Genomic DNA, 26,902 nt, shown 5'->3' on the forward strand with positions numbered 1-26,902 from the left:
AATTTAAAACACTATTCTGTATGTGCCTGAAAGCTGCAAAATTTTGGAAAAGCTTGGAGCTTCTTCAGTCTGAAGTCTAATGATGATGTATATTCAAATGTCACCAGTTAGCTATTTTGCTGCTTATCCTTTGAGCAGAACTGTCTTATTCCACAATGTTTATCCTGTAATCCCATACTGTCAACCCAAGAATCAAAACTCCCAACAGCCAACTTGCCTCCAGCTATTTTACCTCCTCAGCAGCTTTCAAGAGGCTGTAATATACTGTCAATACAAAAGCCACTGGCTTATTGACAGGTGGAAAAAAAAAGGAGGTTTAAAAAAGCTGAATTAAGTATCAAGCAAGATAACAAAGGAATGACGCCATGAGGCATTATTAGTTTTCATATAAAACTACTTAAAATCTTTAAAAATAAAGTAACTGGGAGCTATTAATGATTGTGTTACACTTGACAGGTTCTTTGTTTGAAATGATAGATCAAAGCTTAGGGAAAATTTTTAGTGTGTGATATTGGTTATTATCACTGTAATCTATTGGTTTAGTGCATATAGGAATACCTCCTTCTAATGCCGAGCCCCAGTTTAAAAAAAACCCTCACTTTTCCAGAGTAGTAAGGAAAGTTGTTTTCAAATTTAGTTGTATGGCTGTCTACCTACTATAAGCCTTTTCTTTCACAAAGATGCAACTGCTTACAGTCTTTGACTCACTTCTGTGAAACTGCATAGTAAAGATTAGCCTTGCAATGGGCATGGAATATCTTTATTCTAGCAAGTGACCATGCCTTTTGCGAGCTAAGGTTGCAGCACTTTACTTTTAATCTGCATGAAGCTAGTTTGGATTCTCCCTCCTTCATGTGAGGAGACACGGATGTGAAGTTGCCAAGGCTTTAACCACTAGGGGGCTGTGTGAACACAATTTTTTGGCAACTTCTTGGCCCTCCACTGGTTCAAAAGGGCAAATGCGGCTTTATGTACAATAAAATGTGACTCTGAAATAATTAACTAGTTTTTTCGTATCTCTCCCCTTCGACAGAAAACTCATGAAATCATGGCTTAATTAGTCCTGTGAATTCTTTAGAATGACCATAAATTACTCTAAGTCTCTGTTGGTCAAGGTACAAAAAAAAGCGAAGTCCTAAAAAATGCAAAATGCTTTTGCATCATTGCCCTAGCCTAAAACACGCTCTCTACAGTTCAAAGATCGAAACTAACCCTGATGAAGTGTGGACACTGCAAATTCTGTCCACAAGATGATGCGTATTACGCCTGATGAAGGTCTGACGAATACGCAGAAAACACAATGAAATTGAGATACATCCAGTCAGTTTTTCGGAAAACCTGATTTTTGATACTAATAGAGATCATTCACCCTTCCCTCTTCCAACAGGCACAGGAAATGCACAAATAAGAAAGACGGCAAAATCTGGTAAAAAGCCTGGAAACTTGGTAATTCATAAGGACATGCCGTTCATTACATTAAGAGTTTGCTGTGGTTTTAGTCCATAGCAGATGCAGGAAAAATCTGAAGTGCCAGGCAGCTATCTATTTTCTATACTTGACCGGTCTCTCGATTCTTCTCAGTGCCTGCTGGGTCACCAAACTGTCCAGTCACACCAAGAGGGAGCAGGAGACAAAACGTCCTAATATTTGTATTTCCGGTCACCTGAAAAGTTCTCCTCACGTTCAATTTTTTTAAGATCCGCTCCCAGCCTGGTATTTGACACAGAGCCTGAGGAAGGGAGACAATTTTGGCAGCGCTAGTGACCCTCGGCGCCTTCAGAGGCAGAACACGAGGGATGGCCGGATGGGCTGGGCTATGGGTACCTGTACCTGTAGATAGAGAATGAGAGCCTCCTGTCACCTTCCCTTTTGCCGACCATAAGGTATCTGCCACCGCTTCAGCGCCCTGAGCGGGCCACATGCGGCAGAGCCCTTCAAACCGGGAACATAAATGGGTGGGGGGAGGCGAGGCGAGATTTCGCAGGGGTAAGGCGCCAAGAAAGAGGGGGACTGACGTCCCCGGACAGCCCTCTTCTCCCGCCGAGGGGCCGCGCCGGCCGGAAAGGTGGCCGGGGCGAAGCCGCAGCTGGAGCGACCGTTCCGGGCGGCGGGCCGAACCCTGGGGCGGGCGGTGCGGGCGGGCGCCGAACGGCCCTGCCCCACAACCACCACCACCACCCCCGTGGCCCCTGCGCGCGCTCCCTGCCTGCCTCCCTCCCTCCCTCCGTCCGGAGGCGCGCGCGGCGGCCGTTGTGTGCCTGCGCGCTGAGGGCCGCGGCCGCCCGCGCTTCCCCCGGCGCCGGCGGGGCCGGGTTTCGGCCGGGGTTTTTTTGGCTCCGTGTCGCGCACAGATGTGACTCGTGTCTGTTCCCTGCGAACGTACAACCGTGACGGCTCACCTCCTCCCGCCTCCCTCCTTTTCCCCCCCCCCCCCCCCCCAACAGAAAAAAAAACACAGAACCCAACCAAAAAAAAAAACAAAACACCCACCCTTTCACAAAAATTTCTTCAGATCCCCACATCGAGCAGCAGCCGCCGCCGCCGCCGCCGCAGAGCCCCGGGAGCTGATGGAGCAATGGGTGGGAAGCGGGAAACCGGCACCACAAGCAAAAACTTTCCGTCTGCCTAACTTTTCGCTTTCCTTCTAACGCTCTTCCCCCCCCGTTCCCCCCCCCCCCCCCCCCCCCGGCTCCTGACCCCCCTCCTCTGGGCTACGCTTCATTTTTCCGCCGTCTCCCTCCCTTTTCTCAGCTCCCCCCCGCAACCTTTCTCCTCGCCGCCTTCTCTCGCTCGCTCGCTCCGGCGGCGCCTGGAGCCGATAAGGAGGAGGAGAACCAGCGGGAGAGGAGGCTGCCGGCCGCTGCGAGGAGGAACCGGGCAGAGGAGGGGGAAGCGGGCAGGCAGAGAGGGGCGCCCGGCCGGCCCTGCGCCGCGAAGTTGGCGGCGGCCGCTGGGCGTTTTTGACAGCTGGGCGCGGGCGGCTTCTGCCGCAGCCCCCGCCTGGCACGGAAAGTTTTAGGGGTGGAGGGACGAAGCGGAGGGGGGTGATTTTTCCGCCCCCCCCCCAAGATTTCCCCTTCCCTCTGCCGCCCCGTCAGCCGTCCGTGCCCGAAGAGCGAGGGGTTCCAAAGAGGCGACGCTGCCCTCTCGGAGCCGCTGGCAGCCTCCCCCCCCACCCCCCCACCCCCCTCCCGCCGCCTCCCCTTCCCCAGCCAAACAACCCAACAACAACAAACCAACCTGTGGAGGCTCTGACCCGAACCTGGGTCCCTCCTCCCATAACTTCCAGCTCTCCGCTGAAAGCGCTTTTCTCTTTTCTTTCTCGCTGCTCGGGCTGAACTTTGGGGGCTGAAGTTTTGGAGGAGTCAGAGAGAAGGCGGGGTGGGGGGGGGGGAGACAGAGAGTCTCGCTACTGTTGCCTTTTCTTTTTTAGGGGGGGGAAGTATCTTTGTTTTATTGTTTTGTTTTGTTTTGTTTTTTTTAATCTCTATTTTTTAGCTCAAATCACCTGAAGGTGTGAGGGTGAGAGAGAGTGAGGAGGAAGAGGGGGGGGGGAGACGGAGAGAGAGAGAGAGGGGGGAAGAGAGGGAGGGAGAGGCGGTGAGAGCCCAGAGGCAGAAGGAAGGGTGCAGGCACTGCCGCTGAGAGGAGATCGAGAGACAGGGGGTGCACTTGACAACCCAGCATGCAGAGATGGTAAGAAGTTTCCAGCAGCCTTTCTCGTTTTCATTCTAGCCTTTACTTCTGGTTTGATTTGATTAATAAATCGTGCAGCAACACAAGCAGCCCTTGCTATCGCTATCCGGCGTGTTTCAGCCTTCAAATAAACAAGCAGCCGGGCAAGGCGAAGGAGGAGGGTAATAAATAAATAAATCAGCCCCGTGCTGCGTGGACTGGGGGAAAAAAAAGGAATGACTTAAGAAGCTGTGCTAAACTTTTAAGTGAGTTTGGGGGGTTGAAATGGGACGGCCACATGCTTTTTACCGCCTCCCTCCCTCCACTGAAGATGAGGGGCTCAGTGTAAAAAAACGTGTGTGCGTGTGGAGGGAGAGCGAGTGAAGGTGGAGCGGGGTTGAATCGGGCATACGGTGGTGGTCTGCTCTTTTTTGGACACCACTTTCTGCTCGGAAATGAGTAAGGTTCGCACACAATGTAAAGGTAACCTTTGAGTGCGGGGGAAGGAGCTGTGTGTTTGCGTGTGAAACAACGCCTGAGGCAGGGAGACAGACGTGTAAATCCACCTTCCCTCCGTAACTCTTTTCCTTTTTGTTGTGCATGTGCTTGCAGTTTGCACCTCTCCAATCAGCGATTGTTAGCAGAACTTGCAGAGTTATGCTGATGCCCTAACCGTAAGAGGGAGGGGGGGAGCCCCCCCCAAACAACTTTGAGCAAGTTTTTGTTGCTTTTATTACATGTGCTGGGCAAATGCACGTCTCCTTTGAATAGCAGGGTCTGGGCTTTCACGACTTCTTAATTTTAAAATTAAAAATCGAAATGGCTGACGACCTCATTTGACTGAAGTCCGTTTGTCTGGGTTGTGATGTGAGGATAGGTTAAGCAGCTTGCGAAGAACAAGCCCGTTTAGAGCCATGACTGAACTTAACATGCATAATGGTAACTATTCGTATTAACAAGTGGACTGACCTCAGTGATGAACAGTCCATATTCAATCAGCCCATACTCAGTGAAGTAGTTATTTTCTATCGCTGTTTGACTACTGCCTTGCTTTCAGTCAGCTTTTGTCATCTCACTCCAGTAATGTTATATATGTCTTGTGTGCCTTGAATATACATATGGGCACGCCTGCATACACACATGTTTGTGTATATGTGTGTGTATGTATGTGTGTATGTGGGTACATACATACATGTATGTATGTATACACAGCACTCAAACTATAGATACAGTGTATGTCTGTGAATGAAGAGAGAGCTTGAGATGGAGGGTTTGTATTTTTCCCTTCTCTCCCTAACATGACATGTCTTGTTTCAGTGATCAAAGCCACAATTGGAGTGTAGGAGATGCAACTGTCAAATGTAGGCAACAATAAAAAAAAAAGAAAATAAAAAAAAAAGGAGGGGGAAAAAGCAGCATGTGCCCAGGACTGTGGTTACAGTAACGCTGACAGAAATTAAAGTGGTTTTGAAAGCAGCATGCGATTTATGATGGTTCCCATTTACCCTAGAGTCAAGCTGTTGTAAAATTGATGCACAAAAGACATCGTGTAATAATCCGGTGTACCCAGGATTAAAGTGGCAACGAGTGTCTTTTTTTGTGTGTGTCTGGCCGACAGTTAAAATGGTTTGAAGCTATTTTTAAGTAAGAAATCAAAGCAGGATATTACATATTTCTTTTCTTAACCTGTATGTTAGCCGTGCATTGCAGCCGTTGAAATATGTTTTAGTGGAAGTGGGATTTTATTTCTCATTATCTTCCATTTCCCCTCTGTATTATAACCCATCTCCATACATGAATTTTAAAATGGGGTAGTGTTTTTGTCATAGTTTCGGAGTACAAATGTGCGCAGTTTAATTACTGAGTTCATTTCAGACAGTAATATTTAATAAGCCTGATCAGCAGATCTGCACAAGAATACCAAGTTCCTGTAAAAGTATGTGGAACTTTCCTTGCCCTTAAAAATTGCAGGAATTTTTAATCTGAAATTTAATGGGGCATATGAGCTGTCTGATACACTAGTTTCATTTTAAGCTGTCCAGTATTAATGAACCATCTAGCTCTATGTATGTACTGCTTTAAGTTCCTAAAGCACGTGAATTTTAAAATTTACTCACTAAATATTTCAAATGATCCATCTTTGCCTGATCCAGAGGCAGGAAAATCTAAATGTAAATTGTAAACTAATTTATTATGAGCAAATTTTGAAACTCCTTTTAAGATTTGGGATTGTGAACATGTTCCTTAAGCACACATCTTACACACATAACAGAAACCCCCTGCCTTGGTACATTATTTTGTAAAAATACAACACACTGGCATTTTAGGGGAAAAAACTGAGCAGCTCTATGTCTTTAATCACATCGCATTTTTATTACTGAGCTATTTGTGAAAGACGGGTGTGTGATCACATTAAACAAAGTAAAGGAACAGACAAAAGCAGAGATGACTATTGCTATATTAAAATGTAAGTGTTACAGTTTGAATTTTCTAGTGAGTTTTTGAGTTCAGTGCTTTACATAACATTTTGTCCTAATCTTGCTTGCTGTCAGAGATGTTTCATGGTTGTGCAATTGCTGCAGTCAAGAATGCCAATTTGCATTCCAGGAGTGTCATTTGATTACTTTTATCTGCACAGCTCGAAGACCAGCCCAGACCTCTCATTTCATCTTGCCATGTCACGAGTCAGTGCTGTGTCGTCTTTTCAAAAATCTGCCTGATTTAGACAAGAAAGAAAAGTACTTTCATGTTGCAGCCGCAGTCCCCTGCTAACTTGTCAGCAGCAGGATATGATTCACTTGGGCCCAGAAGAATGGTACAGAGACGAGGGTTAGGCGGTTCAATAAGCCCATGGACAGGTAGTGTGTGACGTCCCAAGAGAGCTTAAGTTAATGAAGAACAGGTCTGCTTAGTTCTTCACACTCTGACCTGGTGCTGTCCCCACAGTTTTCTCATTTGATCTTTCCCAGCAAATTGATCTTTTCTAGTACTTTTTTGCCTTCCAAGTTAGTCCTTGTGGGACTGAAATTAGCAGAGCAACTTAAGTTGGATAATACAGCTGTTCAGAAAAGAAGAAATTGGACACTAGCTCATAAAGGGGGGAGGGGAAACTAAGCTATTCTTTCTGTTGTTACTCAGAATTCCTTTTTTTTTTTTTAGTTTTATTTTAGAAAGCTTCACAATAGCCATATTACTTTGGAAGTTCACTTTCTTTCTTATTTATAGTCTGTGTGGATGGTCCACTGCACACTGCATTAAATGTGTATCGTTGAAATAAAACAAACATGCTTGCAGCATAGACTGCAGGTTTGCTTTGGTATTTATCAGTTGAACTTGCTTGTTAGAAATGATTTGCTAGTCTGTAATGAGGCTTTTACAGTTGTCGTAAGACATTTTAAATATCAATTGCACATGCCAACTACATTATTTATAGCCTGCTAAATAACTGTAATTCCATAGTATCCAATGCTGAAATGCAGTGGAGATTAAACAATACAAGCCATTACAAATGGTATGTGTAAATATTATGGTAGGTGAAAATACAGTGAGCAAATTACCAGTGGCATTACTGGTTTTCTGGAAAACCAGTGTATACAAATAAACTGGTTTTGAATTGAGACACTCTGTACTTAAAATCTTGATTCTAGTATGGGACTATGGTATTATCTGTCATTCTTTTTTACATTGTTTTTACTTAGCAGTTGGAAAAGTGGAATGGAGGTGTGTTTGTGTGTGTGTGTGGAGGGGGTTGTTTCAATACATCCATGGCTGGGTTGTCAATCTAAGATTTCAAACAAGAATTTGGTAAATAAAGTGTAAGTTGAAAATAATTAAGAGGGTCTTTAGTACGCTGCATGATAATAAGCAGTATTTAACTTTCTGTATTTCATAGCAGATGTTCTCACATATTATCTGTGTCCTTTCAAGTTGTACAATTGAGAACACTGCTGAATGAAAACAAGAACACTTATTATGTAAGGGAAATACTGCTCTCACTCTTCCTCAGTATTGCTTTTGAAAATGGGAAGGAACTGTAGAGGATCATTGGCCAGTTAAGCTCCTCTTGCAGAGCTAGAGGGAGCTTCATCATTTTATTAGATATGCCATAGGAAAGAAAAAGGGGGAGAAATATTCTGGATGAGGGAGGGCTGATTACTAACTTTTCTTCAAAGCCAAAGATCTAGAACTTAGACTTTGAGGTGGCTTTATTCTGTGTTACATATACATGTATGTCAGTGGGATTTGTGTCTGACTACAGATCTTGTCAATTTCAAGAAAACAGAAATGACCAACAGCAAAGTAATTACATTTAAACAAGTCCAAGTAAAACATTGGATTTTATACAAAAACAAAATTTATATTTTTTTCCCCTCAAAGATGGGAGTTTCTGGCAGCATCCCTTTTCCTTTAGCACATTGGATACTGTCACCAGAATTTAAAGTCTTTTCTTTGCTGAATGTTGTTTAATGAAAGAGTCCTGACTTTCAGTCTGCATATTTGCATGGGGCTTTTGATTTAATGATTTAATTTGAGCTAATGTCCACTATTAGTATGTGTTAGGAAAAAAGTGTGCATGTCTGGAAATGCAAAAATACAAAACAAATACGAGTATATTTGTCATTTTGGAAATGTGTATCACTTCCTAATCTATCCAGGAATTTGTACTTAATTTAAAGGAATAGCATTTAACATGGCTTAATAAAAAGCATCTGTTTCAACCTTGTATTCTGTGTCAGTTTCATCCCACCTAAATTCTGACATATTTGTTCTAAAAACGCATTGATCATAATTGCTGCTTAATAGTTATATGGCAGCTTTTACAAGCATTACTTTGGACAAACTTATTTACCATTTAAGTAAATGATATAATCCAGTGAGATAAACTACCAGATTTGTCTCCTTTATCTCTTGCACAGTAGCTCTCATTATGTGCCGTGCTAGTAAGAGCCTTTATTTGTTGATTATTAGAATCTTAGTACACACAGGAGTTCTGCTATAATTTAATGCTCAAAGAGGTTCTCTCATTTTAGAATCTTTCCATAGTACTCTCACCACATGTTATAAATATGTATATTTTATACTCCAGATACATATGCAAATACTTTTCTTTCTTATTCCAGGTAAATCAAGGTTTTTGAGAGATAATTCTTTTCATCCGCAGCATCTATTTCAGTACTTCTCTCTTGGAATAATTAATGTAAATAAACCACACAAATTCAGATAACTTAATCAGATTTGTTTCTGATTTGTTACTTAAGAGAGTACTTTCTGTTTCTTTTTAAAATCTTTTTTTCACAGAATTAAAAATCTTTCAGTATATACTTAAATCAGATTTTTGTAGAAAATTATAAAAAGCTAGAGAAATTTTAAAAACATGCTGGGCGTTGTAATTATTTTTTAATTATGAAAAAAAAAGAATGTCCCAAAAAAATAATGCTGATTCTTAAGTCACAAGCCAAAAGAAATCAAAATGCCATAAACTAAACACTAAGAAGTTTTTAAGTCACCATGGGCTGGTGCACTGTCTGGAAGTTTGGCTGTATTTTTGCAGCGTATTACAATTCGTCACATCTACAGTTCTGCTGCATATAAAACTTAAGAAGCTAGGCCTGTTAGAATTCTTCAGCTATGGGGAAAGTTTTAGATGGTATGCAAAGCATATTATGAACTGTTATCAGCTGTAAATGAAGCTGAGTGTATGTACAACACCCATCATGCTGTCAGCTGGAATCACACTGAATTGGTATTGCAACTTTATCATATTTGTCAAATATGTATTATTTTGAAACTTGTGATTTGTGCTTTTAGTCAATGCTTTTTAATGTTGAATACAAAGATGTAACAGCAAACAAAAAACATTTTTGCCTTTTTGTGACCTGACATTTGCCAAAGTGCCCCATGCTGAAATTTCTTTTCAGTATCTTTTTTTCTTCCAAAGCCAGACATGTACCCAGACACAAAAGCCTCTGTGTATAGCAAGCTGTTTTAAATATTGTGACTCGACGATGTGCTGTCCTTTCTCTGCTTGAGCCAAGGATCTCTGCTCAGTGTCTGTGGATTACCAAGTCCCTTCTTTATTGTACCTCTTGTCAGCTATTCCTATTCATTTAACCTTTCATTAGTGTCTGTGCAGCTTCACTGTCTGGAAAGGCAAGGAAAAACCTAAAGGCCTACTGTCACAGTTATTAGATTTCTCGGTTACATCCCAGCAACCATAAAGGAGTAAGAGTCAACACTATTGTCATGCATGCTGCTGTCCTGGGGTGCAACTCTTCTGTGCATGTCAAGGACATGTGCCACATGTTGATAATGCATCCCAGGGATAAATGCACGACATGGGGGATAAACCAAGGCTGGCACTAATGAGCTTTGTAGGAGTTATTGCAAAGACAAACAGTTGTGAAGGAATTTTGCTTAAAACGCTGAAGAGATGGACTTGCATTAAGTGTTGCCAAGGCTTGCTTGTCAATCATGTTAGTTTCATTTAAGTGCCATTTACAAGGGAGCAAATGTTTTCCATGACTAAGAAACGTATTGCTTTTCCTTTTTTAAGCTGTCAGGATAAAGTGTGCTTGAAGTAGTCCTCAATAATACACTTTATGGCTATTTTTTCTATTTACTTGTTTTTGGATCAAACCTGCAAATCCTCCAAATTGCTTAGAAAAAATTCTGCAAATATGAATTACAATATATTTAAAAATATTCCTGTTAGCAAAGCTTCAGAATCACTCTTGATGTTGTAAAAGCATTGACATAGCCTTGTTTGAGGCATAAATTTGGCTGAGAGTTTCTAGGTGCATCTAAGTAATTTCTTCTGCATTTGCCACTCAAAGAGCCAAAATTATTAGTTATGGCACTGCTTCCTCATTCTGCTGAGGCACATCTTCCATTTCGTCCAGGGCAATATTCACAAACATTTTGCTTCTAAAGTTCCTGTGAAATCCAACTTACCTACCCTGTTAACCAAATCAAGCTGAACTCTAGAGCTCTCAGTTTTTACAACAGTAAAAATACACCTTTATCCCTGATCTCTCTATAGTTGACCTTTTAGAATGCATTTTAATTACATTTTTATCAGTAGTATTATAACAATATGATACAGAAATTCATATGGCTTTCATAAGGATAATTTGATCAAAACAAAATTAGACCTAGATGCCCCATCCCTGGAAGTGTTCAAGGCCATGTTGGATGGGGCTTTGAGCAACCTGGTCTAGTGTGAGGTGTCCCTGCTCATGGCAGGAGGGTTAGAGCTAGATGATCTTGAAAGTCCCTTTCAACTCTAACCATTCTATTATTCTATAGATTTACAGTTAAATTATAATTTAGTAACTCCCCTTAGTTCTGTGTAAAGCATAAGGGTCTATGTTGGTCCTATTCATAGCAAGTTTGAAAAGTAAAGGGTGAGTAAAGCCATTGAAATCAGTCAAGTTAGACTTATTTGAAACTGTTGAATGAAATCTAGTCATCTCATTTGCACTTCTCGTATGGCACGCAGAGAGGATTTTCAAGATGATAAATCCTGTAGTGGGCTTCAGGAAAATTCTTACAATTTCCTTGTTTCAGATGCACTGTTTAGACTCAAATCTTCAAAATGTGTGAGTGGTCATCATTTATTAATAGGAATTCTGGGCTTCTTAGTTTTTCTTTACATTTCTGATAAGAAAGAAGTGAAGTGTGGCTGCACCTTTTGCTTTAGTTCAGAGCATCGAAGCCAAAGTGATCAAGTAGTTGGTTGTAGGAACAAGTGCCTCCAAAGAAAATTGCGTCTGAGAGAAAATTCAGCAAAAATAATCTTTTTATTTTTCTTGTTCAAACAGTGGAAGCATTTGTAACACTGGTACTGAATTTCACTTTCCTCAAATTAAAAGGGAAGCTGTTATGTTTTGTGATTTGAATTAGACAAATATTTAAATGGAACAAAATCTTCAGACATGAGCTGGAACAAATGTAGTAGTGCCTACTTAGTTTAAAACATCCTTTCATTACTAGACTGATATTAGCTTTGATGAATCTAAAACTTACTACATGGTTTCCAAATCAAAGATGAAAGGGCCAGTTAGGAATCAAATAAATTTTCCTGTTGAAATGTAGCATTTGACATTTAAGAAGATGTGCTCAGCATGATGAACCACTTCTCTTTACTGCAACTAGCCTGGTGATTTTTGCAATAAAACTACTTTGAAATTGAATTGAAGTACAATAAATTTAAGGTAAATTAATTTGGAAGTCCTGATTAGTGCCATTTTTGAACTGAAGGAAATATTTCCCTGAAAGCAGTTTTTTCTCCCTCTGTTATTAATAGATGCCAGTTTTCATTGCTAAGTAATTACTTTTGTAGTTGTTTTGATAGAATCGTACTGGTCTAACTCCATTGGCTTTGTTGTGGCAGTGTGCCAGTTTTATTAAAGAAAGGTTTTGTTATTCACCTCACTGTGAAGTTACCGGTATATTCCTAGTACCAGTCAATTGGACGTATACTCTATCTGTATGTTTGAACAGTTATTATTATGTACACTAACGTATAGCGTACAAGACAGTTGAGCAATGCTTTTATAGTGATCTAATGCCAATTATATGTTTCTAAAAGCCTACTGATAATTTTCCAGAATGAGATTCTTTACAGAATCCTAGAGAACATCGTGGAAAAGGTTTTGCTGTTCTGCTGAAGATGCTAAGATTTTGTAAAAATTAGCCAACTAATAGTGAAAACTTACAGCTTTCTTCCCTGCTAGGCCATGACCATATTTATTGTTAGCAGCTGTATTTTGAGTTGGCTTTTGAAGATACCGTGTTTCTGGTGTCCCATACAATATATCTGATGAAAACAAATGACACTACACGCCAGTTGGTTAAGTGATTGTATAAGCAATGTGAAGAGGCTGAGGAATTCGTGTTCTTCAGTACACAAACTGGCATTAAGATTTTCTCCACACTTTGGTGCAAATATTGAAAAGCAATATGTGAAAATGCATATGTTAAGTAATTAAAGGCTTGTAAGAGAATTTAAGTCTAAGCTGATATAATTCACATGGTACGACAGCAAGAAAGTTAAGTAGGAACAGGAAGCAACAGCAGATAAGTGATGTGTGATTTTAAGGTTTCTACTCCCTTACTTAAACTGTGCATCTTTTTTTAACTTTTGCCTTCGGAATTTAAGTTACAGTCTTCTCTATTTCCTCTTATCCTCCTGTAACTTGTACTACTTTGCATATCAGCGGTGAATCTCATTTATCAGCTGGTATTTTTAAATGATTTATGATATCAAATGATTACTCCGTAAGCAAGAAGTTCTTCAATTGCTGAGTGGACACTCAGAGAGGATGCAGATATGCATCATTTTTTGTTGCTTTTTGGAATGCTGTTAGCATTATAAAGGCACCATGGAGGGGAGTGAGCTACTTGCTTCTTCATGGTTTGGCTTGGGGGTCATAAAGTGGCAAGAGGCTCTTCACCAGCTCCTGCTAATTGAGCTTTCTTGAATACTCTAGTAGTCTTTTGATTAAAAATAAGAGGAAAAAGTCTCTGTGATGCTGGTGATGTCAGGGAAGGAGCTGGATGCGGCTGATAGTATGATGTTGAAAGAGCTTGAACAGTCTTATATCTCTAGTCACCATAGCAGCAGGGCAAGAGGCTTGCCCCTTTCCTACTCTGCACACCTTTACTGTCTCTCATAGAATCATAGAATCATAGGGTTGGAAGGGACGTCTGGAGATCATCTAGTCCAACCCCCCTGCCAGAGCAGGGTCACCCAGAGCAGGTTGCACAGGAACGCGTCCAGGCGGGTTTTGAATGTCTCCAGAGATGGAGACTCCACCACCTCTCTGGGCAGCCTGTTCCAGTGCTCTGTCACCCTCAAAGTAAAGAAGTTCCTCCTCATGTTTAGGTGGAACTTCCTATGGTCAAGTTTGTGCCCATTACCTCTTGTCCTGTCCCTGGGCACCACTGAAAAGAGCCTGGCGCCATCCTCCTGACATCCACCCTTTAAGTATTTATAGCCCCCTCAGTTGTCTTTTTTTCCAGACGAAGAGACCCAAATCCCTCAGTCTTTCTTCTTAAGAGAGGTGTTCCAGTCCCCTAATCATCTTGGTAGCCCTTTGCTGCACCCTCTCCAGCAGTTCCCCATCCGTCTTGAACCAGGGAGCCCAGAACTGGACACAGTACTTCAGGTGTTACTTGTGTGTATAATTTCATAGCTCTTTTCTTATTAAATGGATTGCAGGTGTGGGCAGTATGGTGGGATGAGTTTTGCATAATGTGTGAGTTCTACGCAGCATTTGGAAGTCACTGGGCTATACAGAGGATTTGTGAGCATGTTAGATAAACTTGTGGAACATAGAGGCAACTCGTGTCTTCCCACTGTCAAACACCAAGGGTCAAAAAAATCACTCTTCTTATGCAGTTGTTGCCAGACCCATGAAGAATTTAATCACAATAGGCCAGACAGTTGCAAGAGAGAAACTTGCTGAGTGGTGAAATCTAGAGAACTGCTCTTGTCCTCACCTTTATCGGTTTAAGGCTCAAGGATGTGATAACTATTCACCTTCAGACTTCAGTTTTAAATGTAATAGGTTTTCAGGATTGTTTTTGCTCTTGTGGTGATACGTTTATAACAAAGCAACACAAATTTAGGCTCACAACAAGCAAAATATGCATGTTCCTTTTGTGTTACGTATTGCAAGAATGATTTTGATTTAATGTGCTTTTAAAAAAATCTATCAGTGGCATGTATGGAAAGATGAACTACAGATGTAGTGGAAGAATAAAACTTTCAGAAATTCTGCTGCAGCTTTCCTGTGTGTATGTGGGTATGTGTATGTATGTATACATACAATATATTATGGTATATACATACACGATATATATGTCTTTATAAATGCATTAACATATAATGCACACATACATACATTCATCCACATACATAGTACACATGTAGAACATACATTCATACATATAATGCATATTTTTTATATCTATGTTTGTATAAAGGCTTTTCTTGACAGGCATTTTTGCTAGCAGGAAGACTTTTTGGGCAATTCTGGTTCTTAAGTAAAACTAAGACATAGATCAATCCTAAAAGGTGTCTGTGAAAACTAGTGCACTGCTAGAAGGGAAAACAAATATTGTACCTCCTGTTAATCTTTGGAGAACATTTTAGGAAATACTGGTTTCTGTTTGGAGTTTTGTATTTCTTATTTTATCTTCATTGTTCTTCAGCTTTCTTATCTGTTCTGTATATTATAAAGCCTCTTTCTCAACATTTTCACACAATCCACTGTGCTTCCTTTGAGAAATATATTAAGTTATCTTATTCTGTGATTTGAATATGTTCCCATAAGCATTACTTAAACCGAAGCCAGTACTGTGAACCTGTGTCTTACAAATATATTACAATAATGATAATGAGACCTGCTAACAACCAAGCCTCTGATATCTCTCTAATTCTGGGAACTAAAGATGACCATGCCAGCTTTTGTGGATATTTTCCCTGGAAAAGCAGCGTCGGATTGGATTTGTAGAAGAATCCCTGCATTTTTCTCCTAAATTAGGGGTCTCCTCTCCTTTAAGAAGACTGATGACTTCCATTTATGATGACAATATTACATGAAAGTCACGACACTATGCCTTTTGTCATACATTATGTAAGAAGAATCACCAAAAATGGTCTGGCATTTCATTGGCTTGCAAAAGAGGATCTTCAATCCATTTATCTTGGGTTCTATTGCTGTTATAATGTACATTGAAGTATATTGTGATTATATTATCTTGGGAATGTTTTCACAATGTGCAGGCTTAGTTAGTTATGTTATAGAAAGTATCTCTGTATTTTCTGTGAAAAAGCTTCAGGACTGTGAAGATTTTAGGAACCTGCTGTTCCTAGTAAAATAATCTTGGGAAAATAACTGTTTATAAATGAGGCTACTCATAAAATAGTGGGAAATATCAGATGTTGGCAAAATACGGTGCCAGGGTGGGAAAAAGCATAGAAAAAGTTCATAAATTACATAAAGGTTAATGGAAGCTCAGGTGAAATTAAGTCATGTTACTTAGCAGATCACTTATTTTACTACCATTCATGTAATTGCAGTGTTGCCAGTCACTGAGATAGGTATGCAGAATTGCTGAGTCCTGTGTGAAGAGACACAGGGGCTGTTTAACTCAGTTTTAGGCAAGACAGAAGTTGGTGCATTTGAGGCATTAGTTTCATTTGGAAGTACTGGGTGTTTTGTTAGAGGATTTGCACCGTACTCATTGCTGGCCTTCGGTACTGAAAAATCTCTTGAGTTAACTAACTTATTGAAATTTCATCCCAGGATGTCAAGAAAATACATTACAAACTTGAATCATAGGCCACATACAGATAGCGTTCTAGGACCTTTGTCAAATAGAAACATGGTATAGGTGTGGCAGTCCAGGATGGAGTGAGCAAATACCATTTGCAGTTTATTTAGAACAGGCTGATGGAACAGATCCTCTGCCATCAAAGCAGTCAGTACCAGATCTCACGCTAACTTCAAAAAAACTTTTGACTTCTTAAGTTTATTATTCTTGTGAGTACACTGACCAAAGATTGTTCTTGCAAGGTAATCTTTAGTAGGAATTTACAGCTTGTCAACTAACTAGCACTGTCCTAATCATATGTAGTTTACTTCACTTTTAGTGTTGGCAAAGCTACATGACACGTGCTGCAAGCTAATCGATACACCGTGAATCTGTATCCTGATCACCTGATGGTTACTTCTTTGTGTGTTGTTTTGTAATAGTTCATGGGTGTTTTGCCTTTGGCTTTTATGAGCTTAATGCTCAGTTGTAATTACCAGAGCTGGAAAATGGTAGAGCCGTGGTATTAGCACTTTGCTCTGAAGGGATCATGGGAACCTGAATCATGGCATATATTCAAGAGGTTTTTTTAATGTCTTGTGCTAAAGACAGCCACTCCATGAATAATACCTGAGTCACCATGTTAGTTATCCATAACCTCATAGAACTGAGTAAAAAACGTCTGGAAAAGAAGTCCAGTCATCTTTCTAGAGTAGTGACTTGTAAGAACTGAAAGAGGGGGGCAATTTTATTATAAGTGATAGTGGCAGAGTTAAAAACCCCCACAACTGAATACACATCGGTAAATGCGTGGTCTGCATAATATTATCATCTGTAGCATGTAGTCATATGTTGATCGTGAAGGATGGAACACTGTAATTCAGTGGTATACCGTGATGTTCTCAAAATACAAATCTGTCTTAAATAGGGGAAAATCTATGGATAAACTACATGGAATCATAGAATACCAGGTTGGAAGAGACCTCAAGGATCATCTTGTCCAACCTTTCTTGGCAAAAACTTGATCAGATTGATCAGTGCAATGCACATGTAGAGCTCTATATGTTCTGTGTTGTTCTGAAGTTAATTGTAACTCTGGAGTGCACTGCATTGTAGTATCTTCGTATTTACTCATACTAGCATTACACTATTACTTATTTACAGCACTTGAAATGCACCAGTGCCTTTTTCATGCAGGATCAATGCCCACAAAGTATGCAAGATGCAGTCTTCCCTTCTCTTGAGGTGAAGCTACTTTTCTAAATGTATTGTGTTTGTGAGACTGCGAGAAGTAGTTTCTGAGACAGACTAACACAGGTTGATATTTTTGAGGTGCATTCAGATGCAGTCAGCTTTGTTTCTTTCTTTATCAAGATTAGGTTGTTTTTTCTTCCTGCGATGTTCATGAACTGAACTAATGCTGAATGTGGTATACCCAGCTACTGTGCAGGTTGTTAAGCAGACTGCTTCTCGGGTGATGTTAAAGGTACTGGTTTTAACTGAGTAAGACTTAAATGGTCTAATCCTAAGTGCCATGTTAGCCCTATTACCACAGTTGTAATCAACAAACAAACACTTAACTCTTTCAGGTGAAGATGGAATAGGCATATGGTGCTGTGTGTTCTTCATGGGAAGCCCTATCTTTGAAAATTTTATTTCTTCCCTCATACAAACATAGTGTGTGACATCACAGGCACATTTTTTCCAAGTATTCGGCAAGTGCCATGTTTTTTTTAAGTATCTGAAGGAGGAAAAAAGGGTTATTGTCAAGTTTTGTCTAGATGGGACATGGTATATGCTGACAGAAGAAATATTTCTGCCAACAGTGCTACATCATCTCTCTAAGTAACATTAGCTAAGTTGATGGACGTAGCATTAGTATACTCATTTTAGAAAGGCAATGTATATTTTTTCTTTTAATTTTTTTTTTACAGTGTGAAATTAAAAAAGTTACGCTGTTAACTTTTGTAAGATAGGTATCAAAATGGAAGTATCTGGTTTGTTTGTGTATCAGGAATATGTAGGCTGTTTTTTAAACACTTCAAAACCCTAAAGAATACTAGTGTGTTTATGCAAGTATTAGCTTCATGAATTTCAGACTGGAAAAGTCTATTAATTATGATCATTTTAACTTAAGGTGTGCTTTCCAAGGTAGCTGCCCCACAAATTAACGTACTTGGAATTTCCTTTACAGAGACAGGTTCAGTGTTTCCTGTTACAGAAAACTGTGATCGTGGGACTTCCTATTGAAAAAAATTACATTCTTTGTAGGGAAGATGGCAGAGCAAAGAGACACTTTCAGACATCCCAGAAAGCTTGTTTAAACTAGATGAAGTCAAATTCTTTCTGTAGAATGAAACAAGACGTCCATAAGGTTAATCCTTATGGACATTCCCATTATATCTTGTTTGGTGTCTTGTTGGTTTCTTAAATGAAAACGTTTAGAAACTAGATACCTAATTGAGCTGCTCAGAGTTCACTTATTCTGAATTTAGTCCTACAGGCCCTTCCAGGGGCTATCGGTTGAAGGCATGTTGATGATACGTCTCTGACACTAATGTTCTTTTTTTCTAATGCCAAGATAAGTACTACTTGTATAAGCCTTGCCTAATTTATTTTAGAATTGATAGAATTTGGTGTTTCATCCCAGATTTAAGATCCCATGCCCAGAGTCATTAAAGAAATCTTGTTTGATTTATATAAATGTTTTGTCATAATGTAGTCTTTAGGGAAGAATTACACCCTTTCACTAAAAGAAAAGAAACCATTCAAAGGATTGAGTTTCTTTTTCTTAATTTGTAATATAGCCCATTTTGTTGCTGCAGGGCAGTATTTTTTTCTTTCCAGCTTATGAAGGGTGTTTCAGCTGAATATGCTCATACCTTTAAAAATCATTTGGTGTGAGAACTTTTTAAGTTAGAGGGTGGTTTTTTTTCTTTTTTCTTTTTTTTTTTTGTCTATAATACAGTATACCCTGCCTTTGAGCTTTCAATTTAAGTCTTCTGTCATATACTGCCAAAAAGTTTGTTCAGAGCTCTGTCTGTGTTGAAACATGTATGCCTGTCCCAGTGTCATAACTAATTATATACCTTGTATGCTTACTTCTAGTAATTGGAAAGTAGACCTACCGCAGGATAAGTTTTAGTATTAGATTGTATCTTGGGGACATGTTACAGAAATCAAGTTTCCACCAAGCAGCAACTTGAATTTGTAAACAGATATTACTATTTTAAGTGCATCATCTCATGATTGTTTCTCGACATCTGTGTGTGTTTGTTTTAAACTTGGGGAGAGGGTATTTCTGAACTGTACTTCTGCATGCATAGTAATTATAACCTACTTGTCTTCAACCACAATATTCTGAAGTGTCTGTTGTCTCCACTTGAAATTAAGGCTTCTTATGGCCATACTGTCTGTCTGAAAATTTTGTTTGATTGTTCAAAACTTCACAAAAATGTGTCTGTGCACAGTGCCTAGCTAAGTTCTGCTTGGCTGCAATGCTGTTTTCAGTTCCTTTAACAAAGAGAAAAAAAAAAAGAGAGACTGGCATTTTTGATCAGGAAAAAAAAGCATAGAAGAGTTACAGGGAAAAGCAGCCCTCTTTTCATGTTCTTTGCAGCATCCTTTGCTTGTGTTTCGTGAATGTGTATATATACATATATGTGTGTTTGTGTATCTATGCATTTTCTTAGGTACATGCAGAAAGAGAGAAGGAACCTTGTGGTTATGTGTGAAGTTTTACTTTGCGTGCTCACAGCTAGCAAACAATGACTTATACGCACCAGCATGTATAAAATATGTGCTCCTTGTCCATGCCTGCTGAATGAACACTTTGCCAGTCTTAAGTCTCAGAGCTTCAAGTTTTGTCGCAATTAAAGTCTTAGGACTGAGCATTTAATGCTAACGATAGATTACAGTATTGTCAGGATGTGTTCTGATTTTGTTCCTTGTTGATTTACAAGACCACATTTTTATGGGAGTTGCATGGCTACTTGCTGTTGTGCATTAAAAACTGTTACTTTCACAGAATATGTATCATTGTTTTACTAAAACTACAACAGCAGTGCTTGGATTTAGCCTACAGGCCGATATAATTTTTGTTAGATAAAATAGAAAAATAATGGATATATATCTATGGTAATGATGATAGTTTTACAGGGAAACATAATTTTTTATTTGTTTGATAAGGAAGTAAGTGCTTGGCTCTTATTATGTGAAACTTCAGGTATTTTTTTCTCTTCCGGTTAAAGGTTTCTTAGATAACTTACTGGTTATGTAAGTTTCTGTGTTATCTGTTGGTTTCTGTGTTCAGCAAGCAGCATGATTTTGTCAAATGATTTTGTTACTTTGTGGCATTTTCAGAATTAATGTGTATTAAATCACTTACTCTGAAAGTTTTTGACAACAAAATATATATTTTTAAGCAGTTCCAGTGTCTTGTCAGGCAATTTTATCTTCCACTTTCCTCTCCACAATAGGCATTTCTTAGAAGGTTCAGGGGAGGAGAAGACTGGGTCAGTCTGACCAGGGAAAGTATAATGCTGTCCCACATTCCAGTTTTATATGGTTTCAGAACTGAGTTAATATTGCTTGCTAAAAAAGATAAGCGTACTGCATGTAAGATCTTTCAGTGATTTTTAGACTTCAGTTTTCTTTTTCAAACATATGCAAAAATCTAATATCCTAATTTCTTCAGAAGGAAGGATTATTTACCAATAGAAAAGAGCACACTTTATATACAGGTTGGTTTGGGTTTTTTTTTAAAAAAACTTGTTTGAACTTAATGCCATTTTATTTTCTTTCTTTCTTTTCTTCCTGTTTTCGAACTCTCCACTCACGCATGGATTTGAAACATTTAACAGGAAACTAAGCCAGCTATTCCAGTGATGTTAAAATTGGAGATTGAGTTGTCTGAGAAACAAACACATCTTACTCAGTCACTGGAGAAGAAAGGAGGCTGAGTATTTTCCTGTACCACAGGCTGGGGAATTTGTCTTCTGTATCTATCATTCATTCTTCTCCTCATTGATATGGTGTTTTTTTCACCTTTGTTTGCTGTAAAGGAAGAAGACACACTTTTCCCTGTGCTTCAGTCACTTTGAATATGACTGTTGCAGCCTTCTTTCAGTCAGATGAGATATTTCTGATTTTCTTGTTCTCCCTAAGCTTCTAATTTTTAAGTCCATCTTTCCTCTGGAAATCATTTCCAAAGCAGTAGCGGAGAGAAACTGACATAAGAGTTTTCACTTCTAGTCACAGAAATCTTAGTTGTCAATGAAAACAAAACTACAAGCAGTAGCAGAGGGCCATGGAGCTATCAGTCCGAAGGGTGAGATAGATTCTGCATCGTTTCCATTCATTCTGTATTTGAGAGGCCTGTCATGCCACAACAACTAAAATTTGAAGTATAAGCACCAGATTTCTTAGAAGTTAATGACCCTTGCCTGAAAACGATTCCTACTTGCCCAGAAATCTGAGAGAGGTCTTCAAATCCTGGCAATTAGTGTATATCAAGATTTCTGTATAGAGAGTTAGAATGTAAGTTGATCAGTCCAGTAAAAGAGAATGAGACAGTTAATAGCAGTATTGATAAAGTGAATGTTATTTGACAATAACAGAAACCATTGCATCGGTAAACTAATTACCTTTTGACAGGAATAAAAAACTATTAAACTATCTGAAATAAGTAGAGAAATGCTGCCTGGAAGAAAAATTACTTTTCTTCCGTGTAAAAAAACACATGGCAGTAGAGGAAAGTTTGTCCTGGTGGTGTTCTCTGTAACATGTAGCTGAACATAATACCATATTTATTTTGTCATTGTTCATGTGGTAGACCTTACCACTGTTATGTTAGTCAAATGTTTCAATTATAAAACCAAAGAGTTGATAATACCCATTATTGCAATACAAAATACAAAGTGTTTCCTTCTTTTAGGAACTGCAATGATGATTAGCAAGTAAATAGTGCAGTAATTGTCATTTTTTCCAAGGTAACTTTTCTTAGGGGAGAGTAAGGCAAATTCCCTGGTGGAAAAGAGAACACAGTTTAATTTGCACATATATGGCTTGATTTTGAGGTAAGCATGTGTAAACAATGCAGAAATGGATTCAGCTACGTGAAATGGGTTTGACTTTTGAGTTGTAGCCACATTCCATGTCTTAGTTCTGGAGCTAGGAGCCTAGGAGAACCAAAGGAGGTTTTGCAGCACTGGTCTTATGAATATTGTACAAACAAAAATACAGATGTGTTTTACCAGTAGTTACTCAGTCTGCTGCTGGTTTCTCTCTTGTCATCCATTGCGTCAGTTTTAAGCTTCCAAACAACCTTTGATACACACAGAGAAAACTTCTATGTGTCAGCACCCTTTTGGAATGTAACTTGTAGTACTTTACATTTTACTCCCCCCATTGATTCAATTTTTAAAGCAAGTTTATTACCGTTTTTTGAATGCTTTATAACACATACAAAAAGTAGTAAAACATTGAAGCATCCCGTTCTGATGACATCTTACTTATCACTGTGTATTTACTGTGTATAAATACCACAGCATATAATATCTGCATCTAATGTACATGAAAAAAACTGTATGGAAAAACTCAAAGACCTGTGTGTATCACAGTGCTGTTGTCTTTTGCTAGTATGCAACATATTATTGAGTTATGTCTCTTGGGAAGACAGAGAGCATTTTTAAGCTCCACAAAGTTGAATGACTTTTGTTGTGCAAAAATCCCTAAAAACAAAATCCCATCAAACCAGACCCCCAGCATCTGGTTTTCATCTGCTCTGATTGTATCAAGAGGAAACAATCCCATGTAGATGAAGAGTTGTATTCACCATAAGCTACGTCCCTAGTGTGTTTGCAAGGGTTGAAAGAACCACTATCCAGAACTCAGAGGAACACTTGTCTGACATAGTTACTGAATGTAACTTTTTTTGGTTTTCCATTGTCACTTTTGTATTCCCCTCATTTTTCAAGAGCTTTGTTGAAGCTAAAAGGATGGGGTTTTATCCAGAATCTTGCACGGGGAGGTTATGCTTTCATAAGAGAAAAGTGCTGTATGTTATTTCATGCATATCAGTACCATCAGTACCATATCAGTAGTCTCTCAAGGGGAGAGTGTGGGTCTGATCCTCTCCATTAATACTTGTTCCCCTTTCCCATTCCCACAAATGCCTGCCAAACCTGTGACACAGTACAAAAATTCAGTTGTGAACAGACTAAGAAACATGATTGGTGCTGTCTGTACTGGAAAGGAAGGATTCCAGAAACATGATAGATGGTAAGATGAAGCCCTTCCCCAGTGCGAAATGAAGTCCGTGCCTAATTTGGAGATAACAAAACATCTGGTTCTGTGAGTGATCAGACTTACTCTGAAGATCTGCAGAGGACTACGATATGTCTTGTTCATATTTAGTATTTTGGAGTGCTTGAACTCCAGCTGCGTCCCCTCTGATAAATGATGAGCTGTGAGAGAGAGATGAGCAAACTTCAGGTGTCTGTAAGCAAGAGGCAGGAGGAACAAACCAAATTAATGACATGGAACATATAATGTATTTATTTTAAATGAAAAAGTGCTTCCCTGAAGCCTTTATATTTATATCGGTGGGAAATGAACCACAGTAAATTCAACAGGTGCAGGCAGGAGCAAGTGTCTTCACTGTTTTGAGTAACAGAATAGGGTTTGAATCAGAGTGAATTAAAACCAAAGCAGTCTAACAACTAAATAGTCCAACAGTCTGTAGTGTTGCCCCTAAATCAATGTAAAATATTGTAAAATACAGTATTTTGGCACATTTTGTGTTAGTGCATTAATGTGAATAGAGATTTGTCTCCCAGTCCTTAGAACTTTGCCACGCCATGCCCTGTATGAGGTACCTCCTTACAACTTGCATACACTTCTTCTGCTTTATAATCCTCCATTTTCAGTAATGCCTGATCTGGACACATTGACTTTTTCTCAGCAGATGTCAATCAGATGAATATTACTAGTTGCATTGAATCCCATGTGGAAAAAAGTGGTTTAGCACACAGATTTATAAGATGTAATCAGCTTCCTAGTTGGTCTAATTGACTTCATTGTAAGATGCAGACTTTTACCAGTTAAGGCTGTGGTTTCCCTACATGAAAGTGTTTCCTTCACCAGGTGGAGTCTTAGATAGGAGCATTTGCATTCTCTTGAGCCCTTCTGCATGCTTAAGTGCTTCTTCTGAACTCTTAATTAAAATAGGTTGTTTACTTGAAGCGTGATTTCTTTTAGTCCACTGTCCTAGCTAAACTTTGAATCAATCAGTCTTTATGATTGTTTTGAATATGATTGTTTTGAATAGTAAATATATGTGTGCCAAAACTGGACAGAAGAAGAAAAAGTAGATTGTCCGCAGAATGTTTGTATAAAGCAACTGAAATTCTTCCCAGCATCCTATACATTATCTGAAAACTGCCTTCAATTAGGTGAAAATGCTTAGAAAATTACTTTTGAATAATAAACCCTAGTTTCATGAAGATGTCAGTTCTCAAGCTTACCAAAACATTCTTGAGTGTAACATAAAGTAAGTTAACAGTCTGGGACTGGGTCTTAAAATTACTCAAAAACATTTGTTCCTATTAATCTTACTTCACTAAGTGGAAGGCTTTTCCATTGCTTGTTATAGGTAGAAATGATTACCAATAGTGCCTGTGCTGGATATTGAGAAATGCATAGTCAAAACAATGCAACCTAGATAGGTGGGTTCTGTGAATTGTTGATGAGGGACTCAATAGCCCAATTGCAAAATGATGCCTTGCACTTCCCTTGTCCTATGTTCAGTCCATGAGATGGTTATTACATTTGTTGATTTGATGAGTTAACATTGGCTACAGGCCAAACTCCCACCCAGCTGCTCACTTAGTCCTTCACTCACGAATCCCCTACTGCCCCAGGCAGTGGCAGGGGGATGTGGAATGGGAGGTTTGTGGTCAGTCCATAGCAGCTCCTCTCTGCCACTCCTTCCTTCTCACACTTCTTCCCTGCAACAGCATGGATCCTTTCATGGGCTGCAGACCTTCAGGAAATCTGCTCCGGTCTGGGCTCTCCATGGACCACAGTTACTTCAAAGAATGTCTGTCTGCTCTGGGGCCCTCAACAGGCTGCAGTGTAGGCATCTGTTCCAACATGGTCCTCTCTGTGGGCTGCAGGGGGATCTGGCGCCTGGAGCACCTCCTCCACCTCCTTCTCTGACCTTGGTGTTTGCATGGCTTTTTCTTAGTCTTTTTCCCCTCCCCTTTTTGTTCAGTGTGTTTTGCCATTTCTTAAATATTTTTCCCCTGAGGCACCATCGTCTTGGCTGAGGGGCTCAGCTGTGTCCTGTGGTGGGTCCATTGAAGCCAGCTATGTCCAGCACAGGGCAGCCCTGCGCTCTTCTCACAGAGGCCAGCCCTGCAGCCTGCCCATTGCCAACACTTTGACACCTACATAATCAGAGTTGAATAAAACAATATGACAGTAGTTTGCTTCACATAAAGATCAGTGAATTTTTTACTTTTGCATTATGCTTACTTTGAGAGTTTATGAACTGTTACTGTTTTGTGGTGGTGGTGTATATGAGTCGTTTGGAGCTTTTTTGCTTAACCTCTGAGTCATTCCTTAACTTACGTGATTTATAGATTGGTTGCCCACACTGATTAACATGGAGGGAATCTAATTTGTTCCATGGAAAAAGTGTGGTTTTTTGTTCTGTAAGCATTTCAATATTAGGATACGTTTCCAGCCAGGCATGTGTGTAAGCAACAAGGTTTGTGGAGGTACGGTTTGCAAGAATATGAGTCCTCACTTTAAGGATTTGGTTCAGCCAATTATTGTAGTAGACACTCAGAGCATAATCAAAGTCCCATTCCTAGCAAGCATAACAATTCTCTGATTATAAGCAGCAGAACTCTTTGGTGCAACTAAGAGTATTTTAACTTGTACTGAATGTAGGTCCTAAATGAAGAAAAATTCCATGCTTAGAATCTGGTACTCCTGATTATACGAAAAATGATGTGGTTCATTCTTATCTAACAGAATATAACAGTCTGACCCATTAGTGCTGCATGATATCTAGGGCCTTAAGGTCTTTTTAGCATGATTATAATTTAACATTAAGCATACTAGGTTAAAAAAGTCATGAAACAGATTATTTTTTTTGTTCTTGTTGAGTTAGGTATTTTTTCTCAGATAGTCGTTAACTGTTAGAAGTCTGTGTGCTTTTACATTGCTTGGCTTGCTGTTTGGCAGTGTTATGCTTTGCTGTATTTGCTTGGAAGGCGAAGAGTTTCCTATGAAAGGCGAATTTTTGGCTGTCTGCAGTCCTTTCCCAATGAGGTCCCCTTGCATGGAAGATTATGTGGAGAGATCATCAGTGATGCAACTTTGTCTTCTTGCCATGTATCTCTCCAGATGATTAGTTCTTTGGTTGTCTGGGTAATACTGTTGAACTATGTCTAAATATGGAAAGAGGGAACCCTACTGAAGATTTACTAATTTGCTACTTATCGAGGCTAGTTCACCATGGCTTTCATTATTGTCGACTGGTAATGTTCTTTGTCCCAAATTTGCTGATATCTCACCCAAAAAGAGGCAATTACAAAATTTTTTGTCCCTTTTCATGTCAGCCATCTTGGGAAGTGCCACCATGTGATCTTCTCTCTCCAGTTAATTAAAATATAGAGTTTTGAAGCCTACTTCATTTTTAACCAAACAAACACGGTGAATTGTTTGCAGTTAGGCACATTGTATGTGCAATTATCTCTAATTAACTGAATTCTGATTCCTGTAGGTTTGTAATAAATTTTCTGGTATGTGTTTTTTGGAGGAGGGGGTCGACGCTTGCTTTTCTCTTCCAGATTTATATTGTCTGAGAGATTGTGAACCCAGATAAATGAAGCAG

The 26,902-nt window shown here is 39.5% G+C and overlaps 1 protein-coding gene and 1 long non-coding RNA gene across 5 annotated transcripts in view; one reads left to right on the forward strand and one right to left on the reverse strand.

Moving 5' to 3' along the window:
- LOC134509034 (uncharacterized) overlaps positions 1 to 2,619 on the reverse strand; it is a 29,201-nt gene extending 26,582 nt beyond the window's left edge. For both annotated transcript variants that reach the window (XR_010069225.1, XR_010069226.1), the window contains exon 1: positions 2,491 to 2,619. This is a non-coding gene — a long non-coding RNA (uncharacterized LOC134509034). The remainder of the gene's footprint in view (positions 1 to 2,490) is intronic.
- The window catches only part of BNC2 (basonuclin zinc finger protein 2), a 332,785-nt gene continuing 308,411 nt past the window's right edge, over positions 2,529 to 26,902 (forward strand). For 2 of the 3 annotated variants that reach the window (XM_063321447.1, XM_063321449.1), the window contains exon 1: positions 2,529 to 2,579. In XM_063321447.1, the coding sequence (XP_063177517.1) occupies positions 2,568 to 2,579 (12 nt within the window). In that variant the 5' untranslated portion in view covers positions 2,529 to 2,567. Of the gene's footprint in view, positions 2,580 to 3,588; positions 3,697 to 26,902 lie in introns of those variants that run through there. The other variant, XM_063321448.1, reaches the window with a different exon arrangement.

Source organism: Chroicocephalus ridibundus, chromosome Z (genome assembly GCF_963924245.1).
Source record: "Chroicocephalus ridibundus chromosome Z, bChrRid1.1, whole genome shotgun sequence".
Taxonomy (NCBI): domain Eukaryota; kingdom Metazoa; phylum Chordata; class Aves; order Charadriiformes; family Laridae; genus Chroicocephalus; species Chroicocephalus ridibundus.